Here is a 22,723-nt window from a genome sequence, read left to right on the forward strand (position 1 = left end):
CAACCATAGCATCCATTAAAACTATGTATTTAAATCAATTGGAAAAAAAAAAGTGGAATGATCCTGGGTAGGCATCAACAAATACCTACTGGCATATCTTGGGCATTCCATTAAAAAAAAATTCATTTGCTTTCTTCAGTTTTAAAATTTCATTTACTTTCTTTTACAATGCATTTGCTTCCTCCATGTTTATTTGAAAATTCATTTGACTTCTCATTTTTTTGTTTGCAAATTCAAGAACATAAACTGTATAATTATTCAGTAATGGCTTAACAATGAAATGAGGTATCTATTTACCTTTGTAAAGTAAAACACGGAGATAAATGTTTTCAGTATTTTGGAATTCTGTGAGAATGAATAGAACATCACCTAAGCTCCTTTGTAGAATGAACTGGTGCTATGTCACCTGTTAAATTTAAATTTTAAATGAGAAAGGAGAAAAACACAAATCTAAGCTCTTGATAGTTGTCAGAAAATGAGGGTAAACTGTTAGTCAGAAGCTGTTTATTAGGTGCTTACTGTGTACTCAGCAGAGTTCTCATTGCTGTGGAAGATTCTGAACAAATGTGAGGCAGGAAGCTGCTTTAAAAAGTGTATAGGCTACCTGCAAAGTCCGGACAAGCACACAAGAAAAGGTAAGTAACAGAAGATGGTAGACAATTTGGTATAACTTGTATGGAACAGGCTATATTCTAGAGAGGCTTCCCTGATAGCTCAGATGGTAAAGAATTCCTCTACAATGCAAGAGACCTGAGTTCGATTCCTGGGTCGGGAAGACCCCTTGGAGAAGGGAATGGCTACCCACTCCAGTATTCTTGCCTGGAGAATTCCATGGACAGAGGAGCCTGGTGGGCTACAGCCAATGAGGTCACAACGAGTTGGACACAACTGAGCGACTAACACAACCACATAGAGAGGAAGGTTGAAATTGGCTGAATTCTGTTAGTGAAAAATTCTCAGAGGACTGAGCCCAGCATTGAGAAGGAGCTAAGGTCTGCAGAGGGGAAATTGAAACAGAAGACTTTCCACCTGGGAAGATTAATTACAATGGCAGAATGTACAGTTGAGCTTGGTGAGTGTAGAAATGTTGATGAGAGGCTGGTCTGGAATGACACTGTATTACGCATTGAAGGTTTGTTCTTAATATAACAGTGGGCGAGGATAGAAAAGATCTTTGTCTTTAGCCATGGTTTGTGAAAACTGATCTTTGATTATGGTCAGTAAGATGACAATCAGTGCAGGAAAGTGTTGAAAATAGTTTTAGAGAAATTGGTTCGGGTTGATGTATAAGGTGCACTGGAGTGAGTAACTTGAAATATCTAAAATAGGTCATATGCTGTCTTGGTAATTTATCCATGAGAAGGTGACAAGAGTGATTATAGGAATACAGTATTTTCAGTTGTGTTTCTGATTGCTGGCAAAATTCAGACATGATAAAATATTGTCTGTCAAATTTGCCGCTGAAACACATGGCAGATTAGTGTAGGAGGAAGAACGTGAGCTCTAGAATTACTTATATGTGGGTTCAAATCCCAGCTCCATGTTGTAAGTGGTGTGAAAATTTAGGCACACTTTTTTTTTTTTTTAACTTTTTTTGATGTGGACCATTTAAAAAGTCTGTATTGAATTTGTTACAGTATTGCTTCTGTTTTATGTTTTGTTTTTTTTGGCCATGAGGCATGTGGGATCTTCGCTTCCCAACCAGGGATTGAACCCACAACCTTGCATTGGAAGGCAAAGCCATATCCACTGGAGCACCAGGGAAATTATCTAGTCATGCTTCTTAATCCCTGTGAATGTTAGTTTCTTTGAGTCATATAGAGATCTATTACTTATTTCACTTGGCTGTTAGGGTTAAATAGCAAATATAAAGTATGTAGACTTCTCTCTCCTCACCACCACTACCCTAAATTTCTTAGTCGCTGGAAATAAAGACTGGAAGAATTCTTATGACTAAGAGTGCACTTGGACATTCTTCATCAAGCAAATCACAGCATTTCTAATGCTGTCATCTCTAGTGAAGAGTCTAAGGGTCTAAGGCTAGTTGTCCAGTTACTAGAGAAAAGTCTGTTCTCTGAGACAATGTAATTCTGGTTGAAGGGGACAGCTGAGGGGAGAGGAAGGAGCACTGCATTTGGAATCATTCAGGGTTCAGACCCTGATCATACCACTTGTGGTGTGCCCTTGGGTGAATGACTATGAACTATAATCTTTTTTTTAATATTTATTTATTTGGCAGCATGTGGTATCTGTGTTGCATCATGTAGGATCTTTTGTTGCAGTACACAGACTCTCTAGTTGTGCTGTTCAGGCTTAGTGGCTCCAAGGCATGTGGGATCTTAATTCCCTGGCTAAGGATCAAACCCGTGTCCCCTTCAGTGCAAGGCAGATTCTTAACCACTTGACCAGCAAGGAAGCCCCAGCCATAGTCTTAAATGACCTTAATAACATAGGGTGGGGATGAAACACGACGACATAGCAAACACTTCATAAAGTTTAACCTTCCTAGAAAAATTTAGTATTAATCGTTTAAGAGTCATGTAATAGTTTAGCTGAGGAAGGCTTTCTTATCTCTCCTTGCTATTCTTTGGAACTCTGCATTCAGATGGGAATATCTTTCCTTTTCTCCTTTGCTTTTCGCTTCTCTTCTTTTCCCAGCTATTTGTAAGCCCTCCTCAGACAGCCATTTTGCTTTTTTCCATTTCTTTTCCATGGGGATTGTCTTGATCCCTGTCTCCTGTACAATGTCACAAACCTCTGTCCATAGTTCATCAGGCACTCTGTCTATCAGATCTAGTCCCTTAAATCTATTTGTCACTTCCACTGTATAATCATAAGGGATTTGATTTGGGTCATACCTGAATGGTCTAGTGGTTTTCCCTACTTTCTTCAATTTAAGTCTCAATTTGGCAATAAGGAGTTCATGATCTGAGCCACAGTCTGCTCCCAGTCTTGTTTTTGCTGACTGTATAGAGCTTCTCCATCTTTGGCTGCAAAGAATATATAATCAGTCTGATTTCGGTGTTGACCATCTGGTGATGTCTATGTGTAGAGTCTTCTCTTGTGTTGCTGAAAGAGGGTGTTTGCTATGCCCAGTGAGTTCTCTTGGCAAAACTCTATTAGCCTTTGCCCTGTTTCTTTTTTTCTTTTTTTTTTTAATTTTAGTTGGGGGCTAAGGTGAAAAAAATGCTGCATTTATTTTTTTATTTATTTTTTATTTTTATTAATAAATTTATTTATTTTAGTTGGGGGCTAATTACTTTACAATATTGTAGTGGTTTTTGCCATACATTGACATGAATCAGCCATGGGTTTACATGTGTTCCCCTTCCTGAACCCCCCTCCCACCTCCCTCCCCATCCCATCCCTCTGGGTCATCCCATTGCCCCAGCCCTGATCGTTTGTCTCCTGCATCGAACCTGGAATGGTGTTCTGTTTCACATATGATAATATACGTGTTTCAGTGCTATTGTCCCAGAACGTCCCACCCTCACCTTCTCCCTCAGAGTCCATAAGACTGTTCTATGCATCTGTGTCTCTTATTCTGTCTCGCATATAGGGTTATCGTTACCGTCTTTCAAATTCCATATATATGCATTTGTATACTGTATTGGTGTTTTTCTATCTGGCTTACTTCACTCTGTATAATGGGCTCCAGTTTCATCCATCTCAATAGAACCAATTCAAATGTATTTTTTTAATGGCTGAGTAATATTCCATTGTGTATATGTACCACTGCTTCCTTATCCATTCGTCTGCTGATGGACATCTAGGTTACTTCCATGTCCTGGCTATTGTAAACAGTGCTGCGATAAACATTGGGGTACACGCGTCTCTTTCAATTCTGGTTTCCTCGGTGTGTATGCCCAGCAGTGGGATTGCTGGGTCATATGGCAGTTCTATTCCCAGTTTTTTGAGGAATATCCACACTGTTCTCCATAGTGGCTGTACTAGTTTGCATTCCCACCAACAGTGTAAGAGGGTTCCCTTTTCTCCACACACTCTCCAGCATTTATTGCTTGTTAGCCTTTGCCCTGTTTAATTCTGTACTCCAAAGCCAAATTTGCCTGTTACGCCAGGTGTTTCCTGACTTCCCACTTTTGCATTCCAATCCTCTATAATGAAAAGGACATCTTTTTTGGGTGTTAGTTCTAAAAGGTCTTGTAGGTCTTCATAGAACCGTTCAAGTTCAGCTTCTTCAGCATTACTGGTCGGGGCATAGACTTGGATTACTGTGATACTGAATGGTTTGCCTTGGAAATGAACAGAGATCATTCTGTCGTTTTTGAGATTGCATCCAAGTACCGCATTTTGGACTCTTTTGTTGACCATGATGGCTACTCCATTTCTTCTAAGGGATTCCTGCAAAGAAATAGAGGAAAACAACAGAATGGAAAAGACTAGAGATCTTTTCAAGAACATTAGAGATACCAAGGGAATATTTCATGCAAAGATGGGCTCGATAAAGGACAGAAATGGTATGGACCTAATAGAAGCTGAAGATATTAAGAAGAGGTGGCAAGAATACACAGAAGAACTGTACAAAAAAGATCTTCACGACCCAGATAATCACGATGGTGTGATCACTCACCTAGAGCCAGACATCCTGGAATGTGAAGTCAAGTGGGCCTTAGAAAGCATCACTAGGAACAAAGCTAGTGGGAGTGATGGAATTCCAGTTGAGCTATTTCAAATCCTCAAAGATGATGCTGTGAAAGTGCTGCACTCGATATGCCAGCAAATTTGGAAAACTCAGCAGTGGCCACAGGACTGGAAAAGGTCAGTTTTCATTCCAATCTTAAAGAAAGGCAATGCCAAAGAATGCTCAAACTACCGCACAGTTGCACTCATCTCACATGCTAGTAAAGTAATGCTCAAAATTCTCCAAGCTAGGCTTCAGCAAAATGTGAACCGTGAACTTCCAGATGCTCAAGCTGGTTTTAGAAAAGGCAAAGGAACCAGAGATCAAATTGCCAACATCCACTGTATCATCGAAAAAGCAAGAGAGTTCCAGAAAAACATCTATTTCTGCTTTATTGACTATGCCAAAACCTTTGACTGTGTGGATCACAAAAAACTGTGGAAAATTCTGAAAGAGATGGGAATACCAGACCATCTGACCTGTCTCTTCAGAAACCTGTATGCAGGTCAGGAAGCAAGAGATAGAACTGGACATGGAACAACAGACTGGTTCCAAATAGGAAAAGGAGTACGTCAAGGCTGTATATTGTCACCCTGCTTATTTAACTTCTATGCAGAGTGCATCATGAGAAACGCTGGGCTGGAAGAAACACAAGCTGGAATCAAGATTGCCGGGAGAAATATCAATAACCTCAGATATGCAGATGACACCACCCTTATGGCAGAAAGTGAAGAAGAACTAAAGAACCTCTTGATGAAAGTGAAAGAGGAGAGTGAAAAAGTTGGCTTAAAGCTCAACATTCAGAAAACTAAGATCACGGCATCTGGTCCCATCACTTCATGGGAAATAGATGGGGAAACAGTGGAAACAGTGCCAGACTTTATTTTTTTGGGCTCCAAAATCACTGCTGATGGTGATTGCAGCCATGAAATTAAAAGACGCTTACTCCTTGGAAGGAAGGTTATGACCAACCTAGATAGCATATTTAAAAGCAGAGACATTACTCTGCCAACAAAGGTCTGTCTAGTCAAGGCTTTGGTTTTACCAGTGGTCATGTATGGATGTGAGAGTTGGACAGTGAGGAAAGCTGCGTGCTGCAGAATTGATGCTTTTGAACTGTGGTGTTGGAGAAGACTCTTGAGAGTCCCTTGGACTGCAAGAAGATCCACCCAGTCCATCCTGAAGGAGATCAGTCCTGGGTATTCATTGGAAGGACTGATGTTGAAGCTGAAACTCCAATACTTTGGCCACCTCATGCGAAGTGTTGACTCATTAGAAAAGACCCTGATGCTGGGAGGGATTGGGGGCAGGAGGAGAAGTGGATGACAGAGAATGATATGGTTGGATTGCATCACCGACTCGATGGACATGGATTTGGGTAAACTCCGGGAGTTGGTGATGGACAGGGAGGCCTGGCGTGCTGCGATTTATGGGGTCGCAAAGAGTCGGACATGACTGAGTGTCTGAACTGAACTAAACTGAATAGTTTAGCTATAATCCTTTAAAGAGGACCTTTGGAGAAAAGATAGTTATAATAACATATAATATCCTAACCCTTGTAAGGAATTGTCATGTTTAGATTATCGGAGAAAATTTATATGACATTTTAATTATTAAAATGCCTTCTTAACTGCTAAGCTAGTGTATAATTGTATCTTTTGTTCTTTAGCCCTAAGCACACCCCCGAAGTATACAAAGTAGCCTTTATTTTTGTGACTACAGTTAGTACTCAGTGGCTTTTTACGTCCTTTGCAGCTGTGCATTTACGGTATATTTAGACAAACAATTTGAATCATCCTGACTTTAAAGCTATGTGATAATTTGGGATGCTTTCTAACCTTATCTGTCATAATGCTAATTCAAAAGAAGAAGATGATACATAGTATTTGGAATAGAAACTAGAGGATTAATTCCTAACCAGTGCTAACTGGTATATGACAAAGAGCCTCTGAGCACGTCATAGCTGAGGCTGCTGAAGAATTCTGCTCTGTGTAAAAGCTAAATCTTGATAGTGACCTTTCTGCAAAAGACAGAAGGTTTCATCAAAAAGGAAATTCTACTTTTGCTGAGTTCAAACCCAGAGTTATTTATATGCTCAGTCGTGTCTGACTCTTTGTGGCCCCATGGACTGGAGCCCTCCAGGCTCCTCTGTCTTTGGAATTTTCCGAGCAAGAATACAGCAGTGGGTTGTCATTTGCTTCTCCAGGGGATCTTCCCTACCCAGGGATAGAACCCAGGTCTGCCGACTCTGACATCTCCTGCATTGACAGGTGGATTCTTGACCACTAGCGCCACCTGGGAAGCCCAGAGCTATTTATAGCCATTACCATTTTCTACTTTTAGGACTGATTGTGTAACTTGTTGAAGAGTTTTCCAGTAAATATGGAGAGTATATGTAATGTTTTTATCCACTGGCAAATGACACAGGGAATTAAGAGTATTATAAATATTTAAAGCTGCAATTTTCAAACTCTCTGAAATATAGATTGCTCCATCTAAGCAAATATATGCAAACTGCCTGCTTCACTCATTTCTTCTTCTTAATGCAAAGACTATATCGTTTTTAGTTGCAAAATACTAAAGGAAAAGTAACAGATGACTAAGAAATTATGCTGCTCTGTCTTTGTGTCTTCAAACTGTGATAACTCATAAAAGTCACTATTGTACTAGGAGGAACCCTGATCTACCTCCTTGGAACACAACAGTTTACAAACGATTGTCCTGGTAGTCTGGAAATAAGGCAGACATTGTTGAACAGTTGTAACTCACTCAACATCAAACAGAGGACCCCTGTTTAATATTTTATTTTCAAAGTTTTTAGGTTAGATAGCATTTGAAGAGAGTCATATGATTAGAAAATTTGAAAAAAAAACAAAACAAAATTAGGATCTGAATTTCTTTTGTAAACAGAAAGGGAGTAGTTTAGAGTAAGAGTAGTAAGAGATGTGGTCGGCAAGGTAGACCATGGCCAGAGCATGTATGACTTTGTTGGACATTGTGCCAGTTAGTTATTGCTATGTATCAAATTATCCCAAAACTTAGTGGTCTAAAACAGTAATAAACACATGTTATCATTACAGTGTATGTGAATCAGGAATTCGTTAGTAGCTTAGCTGTGACATTATGGCTCAGAGTCTCTTATGAGGCTGTAGTGAAGATGCTGACCAGGGCTTTCCTGAGGCTGGAGGATTCACTCTCAAGGTAGCTTTCTGTCTCGTGGTTGATAAGTCAGTGCTAATTGTCAGTGAGAAGTTTCAGTTCTTTCTCTTGAGAGTCTCTCCACAGGCTGTTTGAATGTTAACATGACATGGCAGCTCATTTCCTTCAGAGCAGACAACCCAAGAGAGACCTAGTGATAGGATAGTGACTTTAAAACCGTAGCCTCAGGAGTCACACATCATCAATTCCACCATAATCAGTGCACTGGAAGCAAAGTACTAAGTTGGCCCATACTTGAGGGAAAGAGAATTAGGTTCCACCTTTTGAAGGGAGGAGTGTCAAAGAATTTGCAGACACATTTTGTTTTATTTTTGTGTATGAATTTTAAATCTTTACTTATATTTTTATTTTTTAAAATACCATTGCCAACAACACAGTTCTTTTCCAGAATTCTGTCATGATATGTATGTAAGATTTGAGCTTTTAGCCATATGCAGTGCTCATTTTTGGTAAATTTTTATTTTACATTGGAGAATAGTTGATTGATTTACAAACAATGCTGTGTTATTTTCAGTTGTATAGCAAAGTGATTCAGTTATACATATACCTATGTATATTCTTTTTGGGGATTTTCATATACATACCACTATATATAAAATAGATAATCAATAAGAACCTACTTTACAGCATAGGGAGTTCTACTCAATATTATGTAATAAGCTTTATGGGAAAAGTATAGGCAGACATATTTTAAAACCAGGACAGACATAAAAAAATCTTGGGTCCTATTCTACTTTACTGATTCATCCATTTACCAGCTATTTAACCTCTACCATGAGTTAAGCATTGTTATGGGTGCAGATAAGACCTCCCAGGGAGGATGACACTTGTGTCAGGGCTTGAAAGATGAGAAGGAAAGGGTTAGAGATCCCAAGCATCTTTGCCTCTGCTGTGCCATTTACTTCCTACTGACCTCCTGTTCCAGGCTTCCCAGGTGGCTCAGTGGTAAAGAATCTGCCTGCCAATGCAGGAGATGCGTTCGATCCCTGGGTTGGGAAGATCCCCTGGAGAAGGGAACAGCAACCCACTCCAGTATTCTTGTCTGGGAAATCTCATGCACAGAGGAGCCTGGTGGGCTACAGTCCTTGGGATCACAAAGAGTTGGACATGACTTATCAACTAAGTAACAACCAACCTTCTGGTCTCTGCTTAACCTGTTTCGCTGCCCAGTCCACTTGAAAGTTCACTCAGTCTCCGGGTTAAAATTTCCTCAATTGTAAAATGATGAGTTTCCTTTTAGACATAACATTTTCATCCAGAAACATAGGACAATTTTTTTAATCATTGAAATATACTTAATTTTAGCAGCATAGAACTGAAATTAAGAACAAATAAAATGATAATGAGCAGTATAGAGAAATTAATGTATACACCATTTGAAGTTTCCACAATCATTTTCTACTCTTTTAGCTCACTCTTGATTTATGAAATCACCTAAAGTATATCTTTACCTGGGTAGTAATATGCTAAATGTGAATTGCAGTTTTCTGTTACCAGCCTAAGAGATCTTTGAATTTTTTTCTTTTAATTTTCAGACCTGTAAGAGTCTTTTGACTTTTCACACAAAAACCACATCTCTTGAGAAAGAGAGAAAATGAAACAAGAAAAAAAAAAAAAGCTGCAAAGAACATTTCATTTTCTCTAGATCTACCCTCTTGATTTCATTAGTTCCTAATTTCCTCTCAGATCTGTGTGCTTAGGCCAATGATACCGCTTTTCAGTGTTAATTGCTCACTCTTTAGTGCTCTGAGAACATTTTATTCATGTTTCTCTTTTGGCAATTATAATATGTCTTGTGCTATGATTCTTTATATGTGTAGTGATCAATGAACTCTGTTGCATTTTTTGCTCTTGAGGGCAGGAACAATATTATATTCATAATTGTTACTCTCAAAGCACCTGCTGCTAAGTCACTTCAGTCGTGTCCGACTCTGGGCGACCCCACAGACGGCAGCCCACCAGGCTCCCCCGTCCCTGGGATTCTCCAGGCAAGAACACTGGAGGAGGTTGCCGTTTCCTTCTCCAATGCATGAAAGGGAAAAGTGAAAGTGAAGTCACTCAGTCGTGTCCGATCCTTAGCGACCCCATGGACTGCAGCCTACCAGGCTCCCCTGTCCATAGGATTTTCCAGGCAAGAGTACTGGAGTGGGTTGCCATTTCCTTCTCCGCTCAAAGCACCTAGTCCAGTGCTAAAGCAAAAAACTTTAGAACAAATTTGGTGCTGTTAAAAAAGACTTTTTTTTGAAGTTTTCATTATTATAAAAATTATTTATGATCTTAGAAGATAACTGGACTTACTTTGTTAATCACTTCTCAATATGTATAACCTTTAAATCATTATGTTATGCACCTGAAACTAATATAATATCAATTATATCTAATTTTTTAAAAAATACCTATTGAATTGAATGGTAACATTGACTCTTATGTTAAGATAAAAGTGATTTTGTATGATCAACCATTTCAAATCATCCAACTGATAAATCTTAATTTGTGTAATAGAAAAATAAGGTTATATGTTCTGGCACAATTAAGCCTGAAAAGTTAAGATTTGTTAAAAATTGGTGATAATGATAGTTCTTAGAGTTTTGGTCCTTATCTAAAACTTTGATTCTAATCCATTCATTACTTTTCATACTCACATTATCTGTTGCTATTTAATTTCTTTGAAATGACATATAGATAGCAAAAGATTAATTGCATTAAAATGTTCCCAAAACTGCAATAAATCTACATTTGATAGGAAAATTATTAGCTCATGTTCATTCAATTTTCCCAAATAATCCAATTACCAAAAAAATTTCTCTCCAATGACTAAAACCTCATTACTGGTTCATAGTTATATCACTAATGAAAGTAGGAAAAATATTTTTGGTAATATTGCAAGTGTTTGAATTCTCTAAAATACAATTTCTGTATTTGAAGAAAAGTCTTATAACTTTTTAATAAATCTGAGAAATGTTATAATGACTAATAAATCATGCAAACTGAAACCGCTTCCAATCTTTAAGTGGCATATAAATACATATAAATAGTTAATGGCAGTTCAAAATCCCCAAATCATATTAAATATTTCTAATCCTCATTTCTCATCTGAATTATTACAAAAACCTTCTTTCTACTCTTCTAGACCATTCTCTGACCATTTTCTAATTCATCCTCCCCATTCTGGCAACTTAATCTCTTTAAAATGCAAATGTGAACGTGTCAAACCCCTGCTTAAAACCCTTTGTGTGTGCATGTGAAGTCACTTCAGTCATATCTGAATCTGTGTGACCTTATGGACTGTAGCCCACCAGGCTCCTATGTCTGTGGGATTCTCCAGGCAAGATTACTGGAGTGGTTTGCCACGCTCTCCTCCAGGGGATTTTCCCAACCCAAGGATCGAACATGCATCTCTTAATATCTCCTGCACTGGCCAGCAGATTCTTTACTACTAGTGCCACCTAGGAAGCCCTAAAACCCTTCAGTGACTCCCAAGACTTTAGAATAAAATTCAGATGCCTTAGTGTGATGGATGGGTGCTGATCCCTGCCCATCTCAGCCTGTTCTCCTCACTTGTCACAGTGAATTTTCTGGAGATCCCTGTACAGACAGGATTTTCTCTTCTCATGGGCTTTCCTCTGTTTGGAAAACCTTCCCTACTTCTGTGTGTAAATTCTGTGTTTTTTAGCTTAGCTCAAGCCAAATCATTCCCCATATCTTCCAAGTGTCACTCCCAGGGTTTCCTTCAGATATAATTTTTTTATCCAGTTGAGTTCTGTGTCCCTTTATGTTCTCCTTGTATCCAACAACAGTGAGATATGTGCTCACTGAATTGTAATACTGTAGTTTGCTTACTTGTCCATCTCAGACTCTGGACCATGAGCTCCTCATAAACAGGGAGCTTTCATTTCTGAATCACTGGAGCTAAGCACAATGCCTGGCAGTGAAGTCACCGATTTGTTTAGTGAATAAATATAAATGAATGGCAAATAATTAATAATTGCTACGGAGAGGAACAGCATCCAAAATATTTAATAACCAGTTAGTAGAGGCTTCTGTTGGTCACCTTGGAGCTACTCTGACAACAAATATTTAATGTATTGTATTTATTTATTTTTAAATATGTATTTATTTCTTTGTCTGTGCCAGGTCTTAGTTGCAGCATGCGGGATCTTTAGTTGTGGCATGTGCGATCTACTTCGCTAACCAGGGATTGAACCCAGGCCCCCTGTATTGGGAATGTGCAGTTTTAACCACTGGATCACCAGGGAAGTCCCTCTGATTTTATGATACCAACAAGGAGGAAATATGTATTGTATACTTTGATGCCTACATGCAGTCAGACTATTACAGAAAAACATGGAGACACAATTTATTCGGAAGTACTTATATACATGGACACAGGAGCCAATAATCCTGTGTTGAGGACCTATCAATGTAGGAAGATAAAAGCTTCCCTATAAAACTGACAATGGTGTTAAAGTGTTGCCATGCCCTTTCCCAATTACCCAGAGATGTGTTTCATATTGTCTGGTAGACTAATTCTTATTAAATAGCATCACTAAGTGAAGGAAGGATAATTTCCAATATTTTTAGCACCTGGAGAAGGCAATGGCAACCCACTCCAGTACTCTTGCCTGGAAAATCCCATGGACGGAGGAGCGTGGTAGGCTACAGTCCATGGGGTCGCTAGGAGTCGGACACGACTGAGCGACTTCACTTTCACTTTTCATTCTCATGTATTGGAGAAGGAAATGGCAACCCACTCCAGTATTCTTGCTTGGAGAATCCCAGGGACGGGGGAGCCTGGTAGGCTGCCGTCTATGGGGTCGCACAGAGTCGGACACGACTGAAACAACTTAGCAGCAGCAGTAAATCTTTACTGCCTTCTTACTTCACACATTTAGTAACAGTAAATAGCTCCCCTTCCTTCTTAGCAAAGATGATATCTTAGCTCATGTGTCCTTCATCCTTTCCATACACTGTCTCAAATATTGCAAAAGCTGATTAATCCTATATTTCAATTTCTGTCCCCTACCATCTCAAACCAAGGCATCTCTGGTCACCAGAGTGATCTTTCCGAAATGCAAATGTAATCCCTGCCGAAAACCATGCAGTTTTCTGCATCACCTATAACAAAGTCCTAAAGATAGTTAAAAAAAATTTTTTAAATGCATGTGTGCTGATTTCATATCTGGAGACTCCACTTCAGGGGAGGCAGGGTAGTCCCTAGGCTTTCTTACAAGTTTCACAGGAGCTTCTATCACACAGCCAGGCTGAGAACCACACATCCACAGGATCAGGTCCTTTGTAGGGAAGAAGGCTCTCCATGTACTGCCTCCTGCCTGTTGCTTCTAGTTCACTTAATATCTATGAGATTTTGGCAAGGTTACCTAATACTTGAGCCCCAGCTGCCTTATTGCAAATGGGGATAATAATACCAGTGTTATAGCACAATTTAAAATGTTCGAGATAGTATTGGGCCTTTTAATTTATCACCTGAACTGAGACTCTATTAATAATTACTCCAAGATACTATTCATAGACTTAGACCATCCCAGGCAACTGAGACTGTGGTCATAGTAATTTGAAGCCATATATTCAAAGTATTTGTCACAGTGAATGATATATAGCGTATGTTCAATAAATCATTTTTATTTTCATTGTTCTTCACATCTGCATCCTGCACTCTGCTGGAAGCCCTTGCACGCTGAGGTTGTGGCACAAAGAGCAAATGGTGATAAGGTGCCCCCTAACCAAGATCCTGGACATTTGTCACTGCCTCTCCCCCCTAGGCACTATACACTGTCACCCTTGATATTTCTCTGTTTTTTAGATTTTCCCTTTTTTTGTCTATTATTCTAGTCTACCATTAACACTTACAGGGCCCAGGACAAGAGTGCAAAAGAGGTCCACTCATAGCATATTTTTAAATTAAAAGTTATATATCAAGCTAATATACTATCAAATCCTCCTATATTGGGTTCCCCCAGTGGCTCAGCAGTAAAGAATCCACCTGTGATGCAGAAGATGCAGGAGACACGGGTTCAATCCCTGGGTCAAGAAGATCCCCTGGAGGAGGGCATGGCAACTCACTCCTGTATTCTTGCCTGGAGAATCCCATGGACAGAGGAGCCTGACAGGCTACAGTCCATAGGGTTGCAGAGAGTTGGACACGGCTGAAGCAACTGAACATGCACACATCCTCCTACATTAGTAAATATATCTTTCTAGCTATATGATAAGTCTGAATTTAGACTTCTTACAAACCTTGGAGTTCATTCTTTGCAGGATTGGGACTGATTCTGGACTCTGGCCCCTCCCCTTTCCTCACCCTAGGCTCCATCCACACCACAGGAACATCACATGTAAAGGTATAGACACCCCAGCCTGTACATTCAGGCTCTGTTCATCTGCCACTTGCACTCTTCCTCACAAAAACATCTAGTAGTGTGTGTTAGACTCCTGTTGCTGCTGTAACAGTATCACAAATTCAGTGACTTAAAATAACACAATTCTTTCTTCGTATATTAACACGTGTATGCAATCTAGAAAGATGATGAACCTATTTGCAGGGCAGCAATGAAGTTGTAGACACAGAGAACAGACTTGTGGCCACAGTAAGAAGGAAGGAGAGGGTGGGATGAGTGGAGAGAATGGCATGAAAACATATACATTGCCATATGTAAAATAGATAGCCAGTGGGAATTTGCTGTATGTCTCAGTGAGCTGAAACCAGTGCTCTGCAACAACCTAAAGGGGTGGGATGGGGTGGAAGGAGGGAAGCAGGTTCAAGAGGGAGGGACATATGTATACCTATGGCTGATTCATGTTGATGTATGGCAGAAGGCAACACAATATTATAAAGCAATCATCCTTCAATGAAAAATGTCAAACTGTAGTAAAAAAAAAAAAACCACAATTTATTCTTTTATTATTCTTTTATAATTTTAGAAGCCTGAAGTCTAAAATCAGTCCTACAGGGTTAATGCCAAGGTGCTGCTACTGCTGCTAAGGTGCTGACACTGCTGATTCCTACTGAATGCTCTGAATAAATCTCTCCTTTCTGACCTGCTGCCTCCCTCTTGTAAAAACCTTTTGTGGTTACATCAAGCCCACCTGGGTAGTTCAGATTAATCTCCTCATCTCAAAATATGTAACTTAATCACATCTGCAAAATTCCTTTTACCATTATAGGTAACATTTACAAGTTCTGGGGATTAGGATGTGGACATGTTTGAAGACCATTATTCAACCACCTCAGGGTGTGCATGCCAGTGGACCCAGAGAGGATGATCCCAAGGAAGAAGTCTGAGCCAGTGCTGAAGCACACTTGGGGCTGCACGGGAGGGAACTCTGGATGGCTGCATGTCTCATGTGTGATCTGAGGGCAGGGGAGCTGCAGGATCAGAGAGGGCATGTCCCCTTAGCCCTCTGGATCCCTTACCCTGCTCAGCTAGAGGAGGTCCCTTTAAAGTCCACGACCCAAGACAGAAGCCTAAGGATGGCCCGTTGCTCCTCCCCCCTGTCATCTGGCAGCCACAGTCTATTTACCTTTCTCCTGATCCACATACAATGTTCTGTCTGAAGGAAATATGTGGGCAAACTATTTTATTCTGTTTAAAGTTCTTTTTCTCTTTTTGTATCATGTAAGCAAATTATTTTATTCTGTTCAAAGTTCTTTTTCTCTTTTTGTGTCATAAAAGAGCCCCAGTCCACACCCACTCATTGTTTGTAACCGTCCTCACTGGCTTTCCCTTCCTTTGAATCTCTAATTCCATCCTTCCGCCACCTCTTCAGTTCTTAAAATACACAAGATTTCACCTGTTTTCTTTTTTTTTTTTTTTTATAAATTTATTTATTTTAGTTGGGGGCTAATTACTTCACCTGTTTTCTATATTTTTTAAAAAATATGCTCTCTAGCTAGCAAGTTATTCCTGAATCCTACAAAAACTGTCAGTTCATTCCTCTTGTAATATTTCTTTGTTTTAAAATTTCCACCATCATTTGAAACCTACAAATTTTCTTTTGTAATCAAATTTTAAATTACTTTTCTTATTCCACTTGTATTTGTGTGTGCATGCTCAGTTGCTCAGTCATGTCTGACTCTTTGTGACCCCGTAGACTGTGGCCTGCCAGGCTCCTCTGTCCATGGGATTTCCCAGGCAAAAATACTGGAGTGGGTTGCCATGCCCTCCTCCAGGGGATCTTCCCCACCCAGGGATCAAACCCACATTTCCTGCATTGGCAGGTGGGTTCTTTACCACTGAACTACCTGAGAAGCCCACTCTACTTATACCCTTGTGTATTTATATTTTGCTGTATCTTGACCATTTTGAATAATGTTTCCACATTTATACAATGTATACAGAAGAATTTTTCAAAAAAACTATTTTTCTTTCCTTGTAAGTTTTTGAAACTCCCTGAAGTTTCATCTGTATTTTTACTTATTCTCATTAATGCATTCAAGTTTTAAGGGAACCAACTATGTTTAAGATTCTGACATAATTTTGAGAAAATGTTGAGTTTTGATAGTTTATGAATTATTTCATGTGTTTTTAAAAATAAAGCTTTATGGGTTTTTACCTTAATAAAATATTACATATTGCAAAGGTTCTAATGAAAAGAAATTGCCAGTTTAAACTTAGTTTCAAACTCTTTTATAAAATGTAAATACTTTGAAAAAACTATGACTACATGATATTGTCATATTACTGTAGTATGTTCTCCAGGAGGGCAGATGTCTATCTTGTTTGTCATCGTTTCCCAGCAATGGCCCAGCTACCATTGCTTGGATTTTTGTAAATAATTGAGTAAATGAATATGAGAATTAACGAATAATAGAATTTCAGAATGGATTTTAAAAAGTAAAGAGGGTTCAGTATAAATCATGCTACCTCAGTCAGAACATTGAAATACAGATTTTTAAATTTTCAATCAGATTTATAATTTCTCCCAGCCTATTTTGATATGAGTAATATTTTATACCTTTAAGAGTGTTAAAATATACATATTCAAGATAATGATCATCTGTTTAAATGGCTTATGATTGATAAATACAGGAGATATTACATTAACATTATTTTATATAGATAGTATGTATAATGAGAATTCTATATATTATAGAATTATATAGATATTTAGATACTAAATATCTTTAGTTTTAACACAGTGTTGGGTGATAAGAAATGTGAATCTTTGATACTGAAATGAAGGCAGGAAATGAGGGGGATATTTCTTCCGTTTCTCCTCCTCCTTTGAAATATCATAGGTGGGAATTGGTTAACTTTGATTTTGACTAATTTTATGATGGTAAATGCAGGTATGACTTCTTCAGTATGAAGATATGTTATTTGTTTCAAAATTTCAAAATATTTCTTCATAGTATTCATTCTTTGCTTGTCTTATATTCTTCCCTGGTTTAAACTTGACAAATGATTGAAGATACCTGTTTCACTGTTTGTCCTCAGAATGGCTTCACTCCTTTATACATGGCTGCACAAGAGAATCACATTGATGTTGTAAAATATTTGCTGGAAAATGGAGCTAATCAGAGCACTGCTACTGAGGTAAGACTGTCAACTCGAAAGACTTGAATTTTTTTATCTTAATGTACATTTTCTTTGTATCTAGCTGTAAAAGTTCTCCATTATCTTTCTTTTAGGAATGTTTCTGTTACTATTGTAATCTAAAACAGTGGCCATGAACAAACAAGCCAGTACACAGTTAAATGAGTTTATAATTTTGGATTCATATCAATTTATTCTTATGTGAAATCACGCTTCCATCAATTTTGCCATTCTGTAGCTTTTTTGGAGCTTTAGACCATTCTAAAATCAAATTGTAGTAAATTCTACCCATCTCTTTTCATATATAGTTTATCTTTGTTAGAATCTAATACAGTTCCTTAAAGGAACTTTTTTTTAGTGATAAGCACTGAGTCATAGTTCTTTTTACAGTTTCACGAGGAATAGGACATCAGAAAACTGTTCATATTTCTGAAGTCAAATTATGTCGTGGTTGTGTGACTGTGGTTATGGCAGCAACTGAATAGAATGTTCAAAATCAATTCAATCTCCAAATATTCAGGACATCTAGACATAAAAATGGTTTTGAAATGAGCCAACATAGTGTATCACTTTCCTTTCCCTGTGTGTGTCCTCCAATAAGCAGAACCTGCTTTGTATTTTCCTTCTGATTTTTGCCCTAGGCAGATTAAGGAGTGAATTTAGTGGCTGCTTGGAATAGTGATTTGTACCTGATGGTCAGGATGTTTTTGAGCTTGGGTAAAATGCTCAGGGGCCATTGGAAGGTTGGGAGTAGTTGACACAGGAGAGGAAGGGAGGAGACCTCCATTGGGACATGCCTCTCCTCACCCTTTTCAATCAGCTTTAACTTCCCTGGTTCATGTTCTGTGGCTCCACTGACAAAGTTTTAAAACTCCTGGCCTGGAGTGAAAGATGACTAATAGACAGAAACTGTCTTGTTAATTTTTGATGTCTAAATGGCCTCCTTTATGGGCAATTAAATCTCCAGATGAAATAAACACAAAATCCCTTCTACCCTGCATTGTTGGGAGAGGTCATTATAATCTATTGAATTCATGTCCAGGCCCTTTGATAGAAAACTTTTTGTGGAGCCTCACAGTAACTTTCGGAGAAGGCAATAGCACCCCACTCCAGTACTCTTGCCTGGAGAATCCCATGGACGGTGGAGCCTGGTGGGCTACAGTCCATGGGGTCGCTACGAGTCGGACACGACTGAGCGACTTCACTTTCACTTTTCACTTTCATGCACTGGAGAAGGAAATGGCAACCCACTCCAGTGTTCTTGCCTGGAGAATCCCATGGACGGAAGAGCCTCGTGGGCTGCCGTCTATGGGGTCGCACAGAGTCGGACACAACTGAAGCAACTTAGCAGCAGCAGCAGCAGCCGCATAGTAACTTTCTGACAGCTTATACTCATTAGTTAAAAACCATCCTAAGACATCAGTATTAATGAGACCATGTTTCCTGCTTATGACTGGAAAATACAGCTACCTAGTGTGGAACGATTTCATGTTCTCTACTCAGCACACACAGATTTTACCCTCTTATCACATGAGTACAGCGTGATTTTTATAATTATGATTTTATGATTGGTTTTATGACTTTCTGAAACACTAATTCTGTCAATGAGTGGCATGTGAATATCCTCAGGCAAAGCTTGGGTAACAATGTGAGACTATATGTCTGCATCACATCCTCTGGGAATTGTAGCTAAATATGGTTATCTGCATTTGTTTTCTTTTATTTCCTTAAAAACAGAATCATTTACCTAGAGAAATCTTTACACTACAGAATTTTGCCCATCATATAGACGTACTACTTCTAGTGTATGATTTAGGGAAACGCAGCCTGCCAGCACTCTCAGCTGCCTCATGGCTCCTCCAGACTAGACCTCTGTATCATCTCAGTCTGTTTTCAGAAATATTAACACCTTTTTATGTATGTTGCATTGGTTGAGTCTATGTCACACTGTGGGTCTCAGAAAATGAAAATGGTCTTTGATTTCCACACAGAAGTGTGGTTCTTGCAAGTCTGTCTCATGAGGTTTTGAATCCTGGTTTAGACTCATTTATGCCTGTTGTTTCATTTTTTAAACATTCGCATTGGGAGTCCTCGGTTGTGTCCGACTTTTGCAACATCATGGACTGTAGCTGTCCGGGCTGCTCTGCCTATAGAATTTTCCAAGCAATTTTCCACTCCATATTGGAGTGTGTTGCCGTTTCCTCCTTCAGGGGATCTTCCCGACCCAGGGATCCATCCCATATCTCTTGAGTCTCCTCCATTACAGGCGGCTTCTTTACCACAGAACCACCAAAGAAGCCCCCTTAATCATTTAAATAACTGTAATTTTTCCTGAGTGGACATATATAAACTTAATAGGTTATTCCACACCACTGGCCTTAATGGTTATCAGAAAATGCACTAATGGAAAACTATTTGCATGTTTCCCTTTAGTCTGTTGGGCTTCCCAGGTGACACAGTGGTAAAAAATCCAGCTGCCAATGCAGGAGATGCGAGTTTGATCCCTAGGTCGGGAAGATCCCTGGAGGAAAAGATGGCACCCCACTCCAGTGTTCTTGCCTGGAAAATTCCATGGACAGAGGAGCCTGGCAGACTACAGTCCGTGGGGTCGCCAAGAGTCAGACACAACTGAAAATGCACAAATGCATGCTTTAGTCTATCATTCTGTGAATAAATAACATCTTCACAGAGCTTTATAGTTGATTACTATATGATATTTTAGGCTGCATTGCTAAATACCTTCAACGATCATGTATGCGTGTATGAAAATACCTAAAGAAGACACCCTGAACCCATTAATAGCCCTAATTTGCAAAACTTACTAAGAAAGACATTATGACCAGTTTATCAGATAGTTATGAGATCGTTCAGTATGGCAGTGAAACTCGTATTTGAAAAGAAATAATTAAAGTTTTGAAATTTCCCATAATTATGGCAATTGGCATTGGTAAATAGATGGTGAAAAATGAAGCTTATTTACTTTTAATATTGGTTTCCTTTTCATAGAGTTAGTGGAGATACTTGAAAAAAATAATTTCAAATATTTACCCTTCTTCTATGAAGTGTAGACTAGAATGAAATCATGTGGTGGAGATTCAAAGTTAAATTCTCTGCAGGGAGTTATCTGTCCATCCAGTATCATTTTTATAATTTTCTACTTTCTTCCTTCTTCCTGAATGTTACCAAAATTGAAAGCTAAGAATTTTTTAATCAGGCCCTGTACTGTCAGCAAATGCCTTGTCTCTAAGAAAAAAATAAAGTTCACACTCTTTTAATATAAACTATCCCAGTGTTGCGGGGGGAATCAAATTAAATATGTATATGATAATGAGCCTGTTCTTTCCTCCTTCACAGAGGACTTAATTTGTGCCAAACAAAGTTCCAAATTTAGGCTACTCTCCTTCATCTTACAACACTCATGCTTTACTCTTCCATTTCATTAAGTAATGTTTATTTGCAATTCAATTCTAATTTTAAAAATTCAGTCCTTATTGTGGTAGTGCATATATGATATGTACACTTGAGGAAAATAATTTTCCCTCCAAAGTCTACAGTTACCTTTTTTAAAAATTAACTAATTAATTATTTTTGGTTGTGCTGGGCCTTCGTTGCTGCGCAAGCTTTTTTTCTAGTTGTGGCAAGCGGAGGCTGCCTTCATTGCACTGCACAAGCTTCTCGTTGTGGCGGCTTCTCTTTGTGGAACCCGGGCTCTAGGGCACAGGGGCTTCGGTAGTGGTGGCCTGTGGGCTCAATAGTTGCAGTTCTTGGGCTCTAGAGCACAGGCTCAGTAGTTGTGGTGCCCAGGCTTAGTTGCTTACGGCATGTGGGATCTTCCTAGACCAGGGATCAAACCCATGTCTCCCGCAGTGGCAGGTAGGATTCTTTACCACTGAGCCACCAGGAAAGTCCTACAGTTACCTTTTTAAAAATTATCTTTGGAAACAAATGGAGCAGTTAGATGCAGTTAAATAGCCATTGTCTCTGGTATGCATTTGTTAGATGTACCATCCAATTCCTCTTGTCTCCTCTATGAATGGAAACTTCTGAGACTTGTTTTCAAGCTTTTGTGAATTAAGGGAGGTTTTCACATTAACAGAGCCTAGAGTATATTTTTTTTCTACTTGTCACCTTTCTATTTTTGAATACATGTTTCTAGAGAGAAAATATAGCTTCCCAGTTTTCTAGCATGGTTATCCATCTACCGCTAAGACTCCTCTAACTTTGATGATCTGTGCTATTTCTTTAATTGTTTTTTAAGTTTCAAAGTGAAAGTGTGATTTTCTACATTATTTAGCACAATTTTATATTCAAAAGACAATATAAAATTCAACTAAGTGCAAAATTAATGAATTAGCCTTATTTGCCAAAGAATTTTAGGTCATATTATGTCCCAGATTTCCCAAATTAACTGGTAATAGCCATTCCATTAACAGTTGTTTTCCCTAATCAATACAGAGATATTTAGCAACTTGAAAAGTTAATCATGTCATTTATTTCCCTGTGTTGGCTACCATATCAGTCAGACTTGGTTTTCATTATTTCTCCCCTTCTCACAGTTTTCTTTCTATAAGCAGGCATCACTTCAGGTTGCTTCTAATTTTTATTTTCAGCTTCAAAACATAATTGAGCATATCCTGTGTACAGTATGCTTCATTAGGAAATATAGATTTTTTTAAAAAATATATAGAATAGATATTTTAAAATATCCGATGAAGCCAGTACATAGTATAATAAATGACTATAATTTGCTTCAGTCTTCACAGTAATATTTATTCCTTCCAATGTTTTTGTCAATCATAGTCTTTAATTTGAAAATTAGATGCACTGTTTCTTGGAGTTGAATCCCAGGCTTCCCAAAGTTGATGGAAATTTTTTCCTTCTGTTTTCCTAGGATGGCTTTACGCCCCTGGCGGTTGCGCTCCAGCAGGGACACAACCAGGCAGTGGCCATCCTCCTGGAGAACGACACCAAAGGGAAAGTGAGGCTGCCAGCTCTGCATATTGCAGCCAGGAAAGATGACACCAAATCTGCCGCCCTCCTGCTTCAGAATGATCACAACGCTGACGTACAGTCCAAGGTAAAAGCTGCACGTATTTGTGGACAGGAACTCTTCAGCTGCCGGCTTCCTCCTGGGGGATGATAAAGAAGTAGGCCATGGTGATAATGCAAAATTACTTCTGGTCATCAAAAGAGATAAATTACTTTCAGAGGTATTTCAGAATAAAGGGGACTGTCTACTGGGTATAGTAAGAAAACAAAAAAGAACCCTATAAGATAACTTTCTCTAAAAGGTGAAGCTTTTTAGAAA

General features: G+C 38.8%; 1 protein-coding gene across 3 annotated transcripts in view; it reads left to right on the plus strand.

Moving 5' to 3' along the window:
- The window catches only part of ANK2 (ankyrin 2), a 266,916-nt gene that overhangs the window by 93,100 nt on the left and 151,093 nt on the right, over window positions 1-22,723 (plus strand). For all 3 annotated transcript variants that reach the window (XM_081484755.1, XM_081484766.1, XM_081484775.1), the window contains exons 5-6: window positions 17,317-17,415; window positions 22,307-22,492. In XM_081484755.1, coding sequence (XP_081340881.1) covers window positions 17,317-17,415; window positions 22,307-22,492 — 285 coding nt within the window. The remainder of the gene's footprint in view (window positions 1-17,316; window positions 17,416-22,306; window positions 22,493-22,723) is intronic.

This window comes from Giraffa tippelskirchi, chromosome 1 (genome assembly GCF_054371585.1).
Source record: "Giraffa tippelskirchi isolate mGirTip1 chromosome 1, T2T-mGirTip1v1.2.pri, whole genome shotgun sequence".
NCBI classification, from domain to species: Eukaryota; Metazoa; Chordata; class Mammalia; order Artiodactyla; family Giraffidae; genus Giraffa; species Giraffa tippelskirchi.